Genomic DNA, 14,553 nt, shown 5'->3' with positions numbered 1-14,553 from the left:
CTGCAGCCCCTTGAAGAGCCACCGGCCACACGCGGGCTTCTGGCAACAGCCGGGTCCGTATTGTTGGGGGAGAAGAGCGCGGCCCCGCGCCCGGCCACGGCCTCACGTTGCAGCGAGGGAAGTTGAGGTGGGATACGAGGGAAATGCTGCTCGCTGGCAGGGTGGTGAAGCACTGGAGCAGGCTACCCAGGGAGGTGGTGGTGGGGTCTCCGTCCTTGGAGGTGTTTAAGGCCCGGGTGATGGAGTTGAGGGTGGTCTTGCTTTGAGCAGGGGTTGGACTAAGACCTCCTGGGGTCCCTTCCAAGGGAAGGCTTTCGTTTCTTTTGGGAGAGGGAAGGGAATCCCTATCGCACACGGTTGTGGGCTGGGGGGGGGGCAAAATAGAAACTGAAAAAACAAACAAACGACCCCCCTAAACTAATGTTTAATGTCTTAGGATTTTTAAAACACCTGGCTGACATTTCTTTGTTTTTCCTTTTTGAGGCCCCACTTATGATTTTTGAGCAGCTGAGGTTCGATCATTTGGGGTTGATAACACTTAAGTAGTTCTGTACTGGTGTAACTTTACTGACACCAGTGCATTCATCTTTGAGCCAGGGTCTGATCTTGAATGCATGCATGCGAGTAACTTTGTGAATAAGAGAATGACCCCTGAATTTGTTAGTTACCCTTGTGTGAAAGGGCTGGAGGGGAGGGAAGACCATTGAGTTGTAGGTGGCTCCCGAGTCCCTGGAATCCAGGTTCTTTCATGTTTTATTGCAAAGGCCACAGAGCTTGTGGCTGTAACACACGTTGATGTAAGCCTGTAACACACTGTTTTTCTTTTGAAGTCATCAAATACCAGCGATGAGTTCCTGAAAGAAAAGCGTGCTCAAATCATGTCTCGAGGACTTCCAAAACAAAAGCCAATAGAAGGAGTTAAGCAGGTCCTGGTTTTGGCTTCTGGTAAAGGTGGAGTTGGAAAGTCAACAACAGCAGGTGAGATTTTGTATTTAGTCTGTTACCCACTTTTTATTGCACTATTACAGTTTTATAATAGGCACATAAGCTATGTATTTATAGGCAGATGTATGTAAAAAAACCAAACAAACAAAAAACCTATTGTAGAGGGACAGTCTCGAAATAAAAAAGTGCGTTTATAAGCATCCTTATTTTTATTAATAATTGAAGATACATCATTATTAGTAAAACTAAAGAGATTTTGGAAAAGATTTTACTTTTCACCACTTCATAATTTTGCATTTCATTTCATTTAACCTAAAACAGTGAAACAAGACAGGTCAGTTTCACTTCTGTGTATTCTGCAGGACTTTAAAAGGCCACTGTTAACTTCAAAAAGTTCACAAAGTTTGATTTTTAAATTTACTGTCACACAAGTAACACCTCTAATTACTGCAGTAAGAAAGAGATTAGAGGAAAAAACAAATCTTTCTTTTCAGTTTGTTTTCCCTGTGTTTTTCCCAGTACTCTGTAGTCAGTTTTGGTGTGTACCCTGTATAGTTCATGTGTCCTGACCTTTTAGTCAGTTGAGCTCCACCTGGGTATAGAAATCTATCTTCATAGATATCATGTCTAGGAGAAATAGCTAAATTAGGTCTCAGTTGCACAAGTAGCTTACTGCAGACTGACCTCTGCATGCATGTGGAGACTCATTGACTTTTTTGAGGGGGGCAAGGAGAGGAAGGGCAGGGATCTCTTCACATGGGTAGGTTTGCTGGATCAGAACCATGGTCACTGTTTGTTTAGCTGATTCCTGTTTCCCAAAACAAAACTGTAGCAAAATCATAGCAATTGGGAAGGGGCTTCATGAGCACCTATAGTAACTGAAACAGCTTTGACCCGTTTCTCCAAATTGCTAATTTTCAATAACTTATGTTTCTTTAACTGTATGATTTCTGGAGAGTAGAAGGATTATGTTTCATGTGGTTTGAAAGCAATGCAGTAGTTTGTATAACATTAAAAAATAGTTGAAATTAAAACTACTTTGAAAACACTTGTTATTATTTGAAAACACTTTAGATAGATTTACAAAACTTAATATTAATAAAAATCTGTTCTACAGAATCCAAGTTAAGAACACTTAACAATGCTGTCTGTTAAAAAAAGTTATACACATTTCGATGAAGTCTTTTTATTATGGGTTTTTAAATAAGAGACCTACACAATGGTAATTAATATGCACTTGTTTTTTTTGGTTCATATTTTGGATTACCAGCATGGAATGTCATGGTAAGACCTGACAGATAACAATGAAACAAACACATACATATATTTGGGATGTCATAGTGGTTAGATCTTAAAATATAGTTTGTTTGTATTACTTCATTTTAGATTTCATTTCTCTCCAGATATAAAAACTTGAAAAAAAATCACCTTGTATATTTCTTTACAGCATGCTCGTGGCCAATTATAATTCAGTGCTTTTGTTAGATTATCAATAGTTTGGTTTGTAAAATTGACTTTTAGCAATAAAAACAATTTATACTGATATATCCACAAATGAAAAAGTCAAATTCATGGCTTTTAATTCCTAAGTAAAACTTGTTCAGTTTTTCATGTGTATGTTTAAATATGATGGAGGTTCTAGTTTTTTAAACATATAAAGGGTTTGCTAAGATATATTGACTTTTAGCAAAGTATTAAATGAAAGAGAGCTCTTAAGTTTCAGTTTACTATGTACCCAAGAAATACTGTGCTGCAGAGAGATTCTTGTTGCAGTGTGTATTACATGTTTTTATTGAGAGGAAAATAAAACATTTGTCTGGACATCTGTCAAAATGAGAAATTTTGGTATTAAGATGAACATGTAAGGGTCAGGTAGTTGGTTTGAATGACAATTCTGCACTGCATCTCCGTTGAAATATAAAATTAACTTTCTTTTAAACTTGTGTTATGTTCCTTTTGTTAACAGAGGCTTTGAAGAGAGATTGATTTAGACCAGTGATTCACAACCAGGGTGCTGCAGTTAGGTGTACAAACATGATTAACAAGATGGATAAGATGTACAACCAGAGGCTGTGTCCAGAGGACCTTAAACGTTTGTTTCCCTGGGAACAAATAGCAGCAGCAGCACTTTGTGCTGCTGCTACTTGTACCCATGCCACTTGTGCTCTGGCATACAGCAGGTTACCCTGAGTGGGGTACTCCTGCAGCAGGGAGCCTGGCTGGCACCTGGAGTGTGGTGCCAGCCAGCCAGGTTTTGGGTGGTGTGCGCTACTGTCATGTGCACTGCCCCACTTGTTTTTAGCATGTGGTGTGGGGTTTTTTGATCCCAGGATCTCCAGGGTCAAACCGCCTCCCCCCTCCCCTGTGCTGCAAGGTAGCAGTGAGGGGAATGCCTGCATGTTTGGTACGTGGCACCACAAATAGGTGTGCGGTGTCACTTACTGCACATCTGTGCTCATCTGGACGTGGCCAGAGGGTGTGTCCCCACAAGTGGGAATGTGTGTTCCCTGGGGGCAACTGGCAGCAGCACTTATTTGTGCTGTTGCTAATTGTTCCTGGAGAATGCCCCTGCATACATGCTCTGGAGTCCAGTAAGTTGCCCTGGGTGGGGTAGGGGAAGCTGCACCAGGACATGAGTCCAGCTGCAGCTGTTCCACCCAGCAGCCTTGTCTGGGGCTCTGGGGGCCTCCTGGGGCTCCAGTGGTGGTGATCCTGGTTTGCGAAGCCTGGTAGGTAGCCAGAGCATAGGTCTGACCAGCCGGGCTTTGGTTTCGGGCTGCACATGCTGCTGTCACGTGCACAGCCCCAGTTTTTCAGGCACAGGTCTTTTGATACCAGGATGTTTTGGTGTCAGAAAACCCCCTGCTGTGCTGCAAATTAGCAGCGTGGCAAATGCCTGCATGTGCAGTGCATGTGGTGTGTGGCACTGCAGACAGATCTGTGGTGCTGCAGACTGCACGTGCATGCTTGTCTGGAAGTGCCCAGAGGGCGTGTCCACATATGCAGGCACGTGCGCTTGCAGCAGCTCAAATAGCAGTGGCAAAGATTTATGCCAGATTTGTGCCTCGGCACATGTGCCTAAACTTACACTTTGGTGTGGGGCAAGTTGTGCCACTTGGGGCAAAACTGACCCTGCCCAGCTCTTCTCGGATCTGCATTCAGGGGGAGCTAGAGGCTGGAGCTAGTGCCTGTGCTGGCCCCAGCAGTATAAAGAGCTGCCCTAGTGAGCAGCTCAGGGCTACTTGCCCGTAGGAGCTTCTGTGGCCTGGCCAGTTAGTATCTGGGGATGCTACCCCCTTGTGCCAGCTGGACTGCTGAAGCAGCCCTAATCTAGAGTGGCCCCTGCACTGTCTACCCACTGCAGCAGTCTGCCGATGGGGACTGCTGCCTGGCTGTGACCTGCTGCCAACTGCAACAGCATCTGTCCCCTTGGCTGCCACCTGCTGAGGTCCCATGGCTGCGAGCCTGCCAGACCTGTAGCAGAGCCGCCCCCACCTCTGGGCCAGCTGCGAGTGGGCCGTGGCCTCACAGTTGGCCTTCAGGCAGTACTGCTGTCACATCTTCTGGTGTCCCTGCTCTGTCATCTGAGCAGCTATTTCCCAGAAGATGTGCAATTTGTAGTGACCCACTTTGAACTGTCGAAGCATGTCCTTGTGGTCCCAAATGGCCAGGGGGTCAGCCACCTCGTTTGCCATCCATCTGGGTCCCCAGTGCTGGCCCTGGGCAGGCTCCTCTGCCCGGGTCCTGCCACTTGCCTCACTAGCAGAGATCCTGGTGTTTTTAAAAATTGCGAATTCTCTGAGTAATGTGCCCCCCCCCCCCAAATTCTCTTACTAATATACAGAAAATCTGTGTTCTTCCACAATTAAAATGAAATGCCACTATACATAGATCAGTTGAGCAATGTTTTATTGATCTATTTACAATTTTTAAAGCAATTTGGAAGCTTACCATTGCCTCTATCATCAACATAAAATGAATTCTAAATATCTATACACTTGGGCATTTGCTTTTGGTTTTTTATCATAAAAAAATCCGAGCTGTTCCTGCTCCCTTTGCTCACCAGGATGTGGGGTGCTGAGCAGCACTGATATGCTTGTGTCCTGCCTGTACTCTTAACCCAGAGCCCTACTAGTACCCCTCACTCCTGACCTGCAGCTCTTGCCTGCCCCCACTAGCTCCCTTCTGGTAGCAGTTCTGTCCCAGCACCAGGACATGAGTCTAGCTGCAGCTGTTCCACCTGTGCTTTGTGGCTCTGAGTAGTGCCCACCCTTGCTATTCTGCTCCCTGCACCTGTGCCTAGGCTCCAGCAATCCTCATGCTGTTTCTGGGAACCCCTCAAGTCAGGGTCTGGGCTGGGCAAGCCCCTTCCCTTCCTGTCCAGCCTCCCACTGCACAGGCTGATCAAAGGGAAACATCCTATGCGGAGCGCTCCCCTATCCCTGACCCCCCTCTCTCTCTCTCTCTCGCTCTCTCTCTCTCTCTCTCTTGCACACACCCCTGCTGGCACCTCCCCCTCTCCCCTCCAGCCCATCACACACCCAAGTGGTTCCTGGGACCCGAAGCCACCCAGGCCGGGGCCACGTGTCCAACCACTGATGTGGGCACAAGGCAGGGCTGCAGTGTGGCAGTGGGTGGGTTTGGGGAGGTTGTGGGTGAGTAGAGGTTAGTGTAGGGTTTGTGGGGGGCAGTGTGGGGTTTGTGCTGGGGTTTGGGGCGGTGTGGGGTATGTGGGTGGTGGGGTTTGTGTGGGTAGTTTGGGGGTGTAGGGTTTGTGGGTGGATTCTTATGGGTGTGGGGGGGACTGCTCAGGAGAGGTGGGTCCCCTGCATGGTGCACAGCCCCCCCTTGCAGCAGCTGCAGCAGCTGTTGGGGTGCTTATGCCTGCTCCTGGTAGAGACCTCTTGGCGGCACATCGCTGCCTAAGACCCAGAGCCTGTTCATGCTCAGGGAGAACCAGGCTGGCTCTTTCTGCCACCTGTGGCTCCCGGCATCACATGTAGAAGCTGCATGCTATTGATCCAGGTCTGTTCCTGCCTCCATGTGCCCTTCGTGCCTTTGGGCTGGACCGGGCTGGCTCCATGCAGGCAGGACCTGGCTTGGCCTGAGGATGCGTGGCCACTGTGTGTGGTGCCAGGGGTCCCAGGTGACAGCAAGAGTGGCTTGGTCCTGCCTGAGGGCCTGCGCCAGCGGACCAGGCCAGCGCCATGTGCAGCCCCTGGGTCTAAGGCGGTGCTGTACGCTGCCAGTTGAGTAGGTCAAGGACATTCAGAAAAGGTTAGTTTAACATTTAGAAACTGTTGTGGGAACCGTCGATCCTCCTGGATCACGGTGTATAGTCTTAACATATAACTGCTCCAAACTCAAGCTACCCCCCCCATACAGTCATAGTTTCATAGTTTCATAGTTTTAGGGTTGGAAGGGACCTAATAGATCTTCTAGCCCGACCCCCCGCCAGGGCGGGAGAACAACAAAAGAACCCTAAAAACAAAAAAACGGGACTCAAATGAGTCCAGCCAGGTAGGTATCCAGCCTCTTCTTAAAGATCCCCAGGGTAGGGGCCAGCACCACCTCCCTTGGAAGTTGGTTCCAGCTCCTAGCCGCCCTAACTGGGAAGTAGTTTTTTCGGATGTCCAATCTGTTCCTCCTCTCCATCAACTTGTGCCCATTACTCCTTGTTATGCCAGCGGGGGCTAGGGGAAACAGCGTCTCCCCCAAACCCTTCTGGTTCCCCCTAGTGAGTTTATAGACGGTCACCAGGTCCCCCCTCAGCCTTCTCTTGTGGAGGCTGAATAGGTTCAGGTCCCGCAGTCTCTCACTGTAGGGTCTGCCCTGTTGTCCCCGGATCATGCGGGTGGCCCTCCTCTGGACCCTCTCCATGTTGTCCACATCCCTCCTGAAATGGGGCGCACAGAACTGGACACAATACTCCAGCTGCGGCCTGACCAGCGTCGCATAGAGGGGGAGGATCACCTCCCTGGCTCTACTCGAGATGCACCTGTGGATGCACGACAAGGTCCGGTTAGCCCTGCCAACCATGACCTCGCATTGTCGGCCCATGTTCATCTTGGAGTCAATAATGACACCAAGATCCCTTTCCGCCTCCGTGCTCTCAAGTAGGGAGTTCCCCATCGTATAAGTGTGCTGCTGGTTCCTACTACCCAAGTGCAGCACCCTGCACTTGTCCGTATTGAAACACATCCTGTTCCTGTTTGCCCACCCCTGTAACCTATCCAGATCCTTCTGCAATCTCTCTCTCCCTGCTAGCGTGCTCACCTCCCCCCAAATTTTGGTGTCATCAGCGAATTTAAACAGGTTGCTTTCCACCCCAACATCAAGATCGCTGATGAAGAAATTGAACAGCGCAGGCCCCAGGACCGAGCCCTGGGGGACTCCACTACCCACCTCCCCCCAAGTCGAGTATGATCCATCCACCACCACCCTCTGAGTGCGACCCTTCAGCCAATCTGCAATCCATCTGACTGTGTAGGCATCTATGCCACAGTCGCCTAGTTTATTAATTAGGATGGGGTGAGAGACGGTGTCAAAGGCCTTGCTGAAGTCCAGAAAGACTACATCCACCGCGACACCTGCGTCCATGGCCTTTGTGACCTGATCGTAAAAGGCAATCAGGTTGGTCTGACATGATCTCCCCCTAATAAATCCATGCTGATTGCCCCTGAGCATCATTTCTGATGCCGGCCCATCACAAATGTGCTCCTTGATGATCTTCTCAAAGAGTTTCCCCAGGCTTGAGGTAAGACTGACGGGCCTAAAGTTGACCGGGTCCTCCCTTTTCCCTTTCTTGAAGATGGGGACCACATTAGCTACCTTCCAATCGTCTGGCACCTGGCCCAAGCACCACGATCGCTCGTAGAGCCGTGCCAGGGGCCCTGCAATAACCCCAGCTAGCTCCCTCAGCACCCTGGGGTGGAGAGCATCCGGACCCACTGACTTGAACGCGTCCAGCCCCTCCAGAAGGTCTCTAACCCGGTCCTCCCCAACCTGAGGTCTGAAGGCGATCCCCTCGCGTCCGGCTTCTATCACAGCAGGGAAGTCCTGGTCCCTGCACAAGAAAACGGAGGTCCTTCTACCCCCACTCCTGCCCACCCCTACAGTGTCTCCACCCCCACATCCCTACTTACCCGGGACAGAGCCTGGGTGTGAGCTGCTGCTGCTGCCTTGCCCCACTGCTATTTGCCTCAGTATGCCAAGCCAGCATGGGCACAGGGCAGCCATAGAGATGCTCTGGCCAGGTGCCAGAGTATCTCTGGAAGACCAGCCTCCAGTTGCTTCAGGGCATGCTCCAAATGTGTGCCCTGTGCTGCTTTTTTCCAGTATGTTATTTTTTGATACCAGAATTTCCCTCTTCTCTCTTTTCCCCCCTCCCATTATGAAAACAGCTGGAGACTGGGAGGCACTGTAGACAGAAGTTGCAGAAGATGCTTTGTTTTGACATGTCTTAATCTGACACCTCATGCAAAGAGGGTTCAGGTTTTCGCCCAATCGACCATTTTTTTTTTTTTGAAGCTGTCTGCAGCTTGCGTTTGGTCATGGCTATAGACTGCTTTCTGTGGTCAGATCAGGTGAAAATTGTCACTTCTATATGCGCTCTTATAGTATTTTAAACTATTTTGACCTGTTGTAGTCTTTGTGAGTTCTTCGCAACAGAAGGATTGCTCTGTTATTTTATCTGTAGTCTTAAATTGAGTGAAAATTATGTTCTCTGAGGGGTGCATTAAGTCTATCAAGGAGTGAATCTAAAAAGGTTGAGAACCAGTGGTTTAGGCACATGATTACTTTGCAACCAATATAGGAACAGTATATATATATATATCTTTTAGTATGTTTGTACGTCAGTCCCAAACATGAGTCCTTCCATTTTAGGAATTGGATATTTGTCTTGGAAAAGTCTATCAAGACTACTTCTTAGTTGGCCATTGTAATTGCAGTTGGATGGGGCCATCCTTTTGTCACTCCCATACAACTGTCCTACCACAGGAGAAGCCAATCAACGTCCCTTTTTCACTTTTTCCAGATTCCCACACCTGATCTGTGTATTCTGGAAACCAAGTTCTATCTAACTGAAAGAAAGTGTAGCTTTGTGAGAAAAGGTTTGTGTGTATAGTTGGTGTTTCTGGTTTCTTATGCTGTTTTCACTTGCCTGTTATGTGGTTTATATTTATTTTCCCTACCTCCCGTTTCATTTTTCATTTAAGAATTTCTGAACAAGATACTTTATTTTTGCAGTGTCCCCAAACTTTTATTTTGTTTGTCTTTAGTTACCTTAAAAATGGGAGCTGCTATAGAAAATTTATCTGTGTATGAGTGCCATTAATAAGAGAGGACTTGTAAAAAGAACATTTTCCTGTATTCTGAAGGAGATGATTCCCAGCTGTGAAAGTGGAAGAACATCGGTAGATTGTGGTATTGGTCATATATTGCTGACTCTATAACTGGGGGGAAATAAAATTATTGACTCATTGTTATAGAGTTAAAATGACTCAACATTTGTTTAGAATTGCTGATAAAATAAATAAATAGATGCTCATACATCTATCTCAGTTAGCTTTTAAACAGTTCTTCGGTTCTCTTACCTCCATTAATTAGAAGTCAGAAGGGTCAATCTGTTGATGAAATTCTGCCATGCTGAAATCCTGCCATATACAGACTTAATACTGATTTAATTAGAAGTTATTAACAGGGAATAGATGCAGGGATTGGGCCTTTGGGGAGGAGATAGTTATAACATTTGTTCAGGGTCCTTTTCCAAGGCTAATATAAAAACTTAAGTTTTGCTGAAATCCTCTTATACAGACAGTAAAAAAATAATGTAGGGTGTAATGTATGTCTATATAAATAGAGATATAAATAATGAAAACCTTAATGTGTGTGTATGTATATTACAAAAAGTGCAGGGTTGATAACATTTTGAACTTTGCGCAGGGTGAATTACATTGGATGAAAATGGCAATGCAAAATGGCTGTAAGGAATATCTGTCAAATGACTTTTCTTTTATCCTATTCCTTTAGTAATATTAGCATAAATTAATGGTTTTGTTTCTTTAAAGGTGATCTGCTGTGATATTTTTGTCTTTTTAATTGGATTTCTGGCATTTTTTTTTTTTTTTTGCTGCTGCTGTAAAATATGTATAGCAAGCATTGAACATTTTTATCTCTCTCAAAAAAAAAAAAGTTTTTTTTAAAAGGCTTATTTTTAATTTAGACTTATCGAGAAAGGTGTGCTTAATCTTTGTTGATTTTCCTGGAAGTCATGTTGGAGGTGTTGTTTCTTAACTGAAGAGGAACTTAGCTATAAATATTCACCAATAAATCCTTTCACCCAACTTAGATATTGGAATTATATAAGGGTGGACAAAAAACTAAAAACTTCTAACACGTGCAAAAATCCTTAATTTTTTAGCTTTTGGTCTTAAATTTTGCTAATTCTTTAGTTGTCATGTCTATCCAAGCAGCAGCTAGGATATAGATTTCTAATGTAAAAATCAAGCAGAAAACATTCCTTTTTCTCTTAGAAAATATCAAGTGTTTCTATGTATCATAAGGAATCAGGAAGGGCATGAGCCTGATTCTAAAGATGTAGGTTACCCATAAAAGTGTAATACTTGATTGTGAATTGAAATGTTATGATGATGAATGAAAAGCATGATTAGGATATTTGCATTAGGAGTATTTTTTTCTAGCACAATGTGCCATAGTTTTAAAAAAAAATGTAAAGGTATTGAATTCTTCAACAAAAGGCTGAAAGATCTTTTAAAAGATAAAAACACTGGTCTTTTGATAAAATGCTTTGAAAAACATGTATGGTTTAGTGTTTTAGGAACTAAAGTCTTTTTTTTTTTTACTGCTTTGTTAGCTTGAGCTATACCTGTTCTGACTTCTGTCTGTACCCAAAAATAAGTAAGATAAGTAGTACTCTCAGTTTGAGCTTGCCAGTCCAGTAGCAGGTATTTTGAAACATTAGTGCTGCTGATTCTTAAGCATAAGGGTTAATACCAAGGTAACAATTATATGCTCAATATTTATATTAAATGTAGACATTTTACATGTCCCTTCTTGAAGACATTCATATTGTGTTAAACTTTTTGGCCAATAACATTTTACTGCAATTAATTTTTTTTATTTTTTCTTACAGTAAACATAGCCCTTGCATTAGCAGCAAATGACTCGGTAGGTGACTAATTATTAGTTTAACATTAAAACTAATTTAGCATAAAGCTAATTCAACTTATGTAAATAATACAGTTACTATTGGGGAAGTCATCAGTGAAATGAACATAGTTTCTCTGGGAAGATTGTTTTTTAATAGCCTTGAATTTACATTTATTGTGCTAATGCAATAAAATAAGTCAATGACTCAGTAGCTCTGATTCTTCATTTGGCTTTGTTAGTGGTGTTCCCATTCCACTGTAAGTGTCAGTGACTTCACTATGGTTTTGCTGGGGATGCACGGGCATATGAGTGAATATTGATGTGGGGTTGGAGCCTGTGTGATATGGATTTGGAAATTCATGATATGGAATTGGAAAAATTATGTGTATGTGGCTACTGCTCAAAACATTTTTCATGGTAATGCAGGTTTACTTTTTTTTAAAGGGAAAATTAGTATTACAAAAATGCTTTAAAAAAAGGTTGATGAAAAAGATACTCAATATTTCCCAAGGTCTAAGAAGTGTCCATCTTGAAAAATAAAAATGAGGAAGATTATTACAATAAACCAGTGATTCTCAATCAGGATGCTATGACATCCTTTTAAGAGTGATATTAATACTGTTTGGTGTGCAAACAAATTTCACAAGATAAACCCAGAGATTTCAAATAGGCATCCGTTCTCACTTTTTGCCTCAATTGTCCTGTGAAACAGAGGGGATTCCAATTTATAGTTTGGGATGGTGTAGTGCAGGAGGAGACCCTTGACTTTAGTGGTCCAGCCCTGCTCTGTAATAAGCAGGGATCTGGGTTTTCTGTATTTTGTGGAAAAATACGGATTTTCTTCTTTAAAGGAGAGAAACCTGGGAAATTGCAGGTTTCCCCTTGCAGGCTGGCCGAGTTCCAGCCTGCAAGGGGCTGTTTGTTTGGGGCTATGGGGAGCAGGATGGAGGGGGCGCCATGTGCATGTGCTCACGCATGCATATGTGGTAGTCATGCAGTGGTGGGGAGCAGCTCCTGTAGCTCCCCCCCAAGTAAGTCTGTGGGGGGCTGGGACTGAGGGGGTACAGGCAATGCAGTGGGGGGGCCACAGGCCATGTATCATGTTGGGGGGGCCAATGCAATACCGTGGGGTGGAGCACACGAATTTTCTGTGCCCACAGCAGGGCATGGGGCTGCAGCCAGACCACACCAGTTCTGGAGGAGTCGCCACTGCAGCCTGGTGGGCAGGACCCAGCACAGGAGGGAGTGACACATCCTCTGCCTGCCCAGTAGCAGTGGGGACACAACTCTGTGCCGCTGCCGCAGGTCCCCATGGCGATATGGCACTCCCTCATGCACTGGGTCCTGCCTGCTGGACTGTGGAGGTGGCTTCTTTGGAGCTGATCCAGCCTGGCTGCAGCCCTGCACCCCACTGTGGGCACAGAAATCTTGGAAGGCGTGTGCCCCCACCCTGCCGCATTGCCTGTGCCCTCCCACATCCACTCGCACTCCCCCTTCCCCACATACCCACTCCTTTTCTCACACACTGGGGGCTGTGGGTGGGGAGTGAGGGGCACCGGCAGGGCCAGGGGGCTGTGGATTGGGACTAAGGGGCACCATCTTGGCTGAGGTGCTGTGGCTTGGGAGTGAGGGGCAACATCATGGGCAGGGCACTGGCATATCAGGGCTGCTCAGCACCACAAAGCAGCAGGGCGGACAGCTACAGCTGGACCCATGTCCTGATGAACAAAAGGGGCAGGGGAGCTCTGATTTTTTCCAAGGTAAAAAAATCCAAATCAAATGCCAAAATATATAAGTACTTAGAATGTATTTTATTATGATGATAGAGGCACTAGAAGGCTTCTAAATTGCTTTAAAATTGTAAATATATCAATAAGTTGAACATAATGTTTTATACCTGTTTATGTCTATGTCTGTAAATGGTAGCATTTCATTTTAATCATGGAGAAATATGGATTTTGGAGTATTTAATCAGAGACTTTGGGGTTTTAAAAGTTGGGATTTTTGAACAGATTAAACGAGGATTCCTGGTAATAAGCATTTTCCCTTCCTTTCAGTTCTGTTACTGGTTGTGATAATAGTGCATACAGGATTTCTGCAGCAGTTTAAACTTGCTGTAACCAGTTTTAAGGGTGGATATAAACAGATGCATGCTGGTGATGGAGTGAACACACAAATATATTTGACACCATTATAGTGGTATAGAGCTCACACAGTTCATAGTTATTTTGACTGCGCTGATGCACTAGCTGAGATGTTGGCTGAGCTGCTACACTAGCATCATTTGAAGCTCAGCATCCCTCATGGCTTCTAGAGTAGGTGCCCCAGTACATGCTGGGAACTTGAGGCCAAATTGTCAAAGGCCTTTATTTCTGCTGATTGCAAGTTAGCCAGATGACTTGGCTGAAGGTTCTTATGCAGAATTATTCATCACGAAGCCATGGACTCTGTTACTAGTTGTGATGATAGTGTGGACAATGCTTCTGCCATGTACCAGTATTCAGCTCCTGGTAGGAATGTGGAGGGCTCTTCATGTTAAAGAAATCTTTCCACCCTCCTTTTGAAGGTTTTATTGATATGGTTTGCAGGGCTGTTGAGGTAGCTAGCCTTTTCCTGCAATACTTGGGAACTGTTAATTTAAGCTGGTGAATGTTGCGGGTTAAACTCCTGTGCACTGACTTGGGGGCAGATGTGAATGAGATGTCTCTCTGCTACTTCCTCTATTATTTGATGTGTTTGTCCATCTTGCCTGGGTAGTAGAATTACCATGAGCAAAAACAAACCAGCTGCTGTGGATGCCCAGGATGCTTGTAACTGAGAAACTGGGAAAGTGTAAAGCCAACATGTGTGTCACAACCCAAAGTTGTGGTCTTTCTTGTTTGTGTGTGCTTTGGCATCGCTAAATCATGTTCCCGCCAAATTGCAGCTCTTTTGCACGGTGGAGTGTTCTGCTGCAACAGAGAACCCGTGTGCAGGAGCTTTTCCCGCCAGTTCTGTAGCTTTCTTTGCATAGTGCATTTCTTTTGCATTATAGTAATGCGCGATGCAAGGAGTCCCTGCCATTTGTATTAGGATTCGCGCCACATTATTGGCCAGTCTTAGTGTAGGCACACGTGGCGGCTAGCTATTGGCTTGCTAGCCGTACAAAAGGCTTGGGTGGTTTCCGCCCAAATCGGAGAGAGAAAAAGAAAGCACGTGGAGTTCGGGAAAGGAGCGTGAGGATCTCTAAGCGCTGCTGATCCATACGAACCCAGCTTTTTCTGTAAGAAGGCAACAGAGGTTTAATTTATCGAACCCACGGAGCTTCAACAACTCCGCGGGACTTATTTACCGTCCCCTCGGAGCCTTAACGACTCCGAGGCAACTAACCTCTAGCCTCTCCCCGTCACCGATTGCCGCCCCGACGTATCCCTATCCTAAGGACCCAATTGTCGA

At 45.5% G+C, this 14,553-nt stretch overlaps 1 protein-coding gene across 11 annotated transcripts in view; it reads left to right on the top strand.

Moving 5' to 3' along the window:
* NUBPL (nucleotide binding protein like) overlaps positions 1–14,553 on the top strand; it is a 256,910-nt gene that overhangs the window by 46,152 nt on the left and 196,205 nt on the right. For 9 of the 11 annotated variants that reach the window (XM_025202457.1, XM_025202456.1, XM_025202461.1 and 6 more), the window contains 2 exons: positions 831–978; positions 11,102–11,136. In XM_025202457.1, coding sequence (XP_025058242.1) covers positions 831–978; positions 11,102–11,136 — 183 coding nt within the window. Of the gene's footprint in view, positions 1–6; positions 128–830; positions 979–11,101; positions 11,137–14,553 lie in introns of those variants that run through there. The other 2 variants (XM_014519291.2, XM_025202466.1) reach the window with 2 other exon arrangements.

This window comes from Alligator sinensis, unplaced genomic scaffold, assembly GCF_000455745.1.
Source record: "Alligator sinensis unplaced genomic scaffold, ASM45574v1 scaffold720_1, whole genome shotgun sequence".
NCBI lineage: Eukaryota > Metazoa > Chordata > Crocodylia > Alligatoridae > Alligator > Alligator sinensis.
The sequence above is the reverse complement of the archived record's forward strand: the minus strand, read 5'-3'. Positions and strand labels throughout refer to the sequence as shown.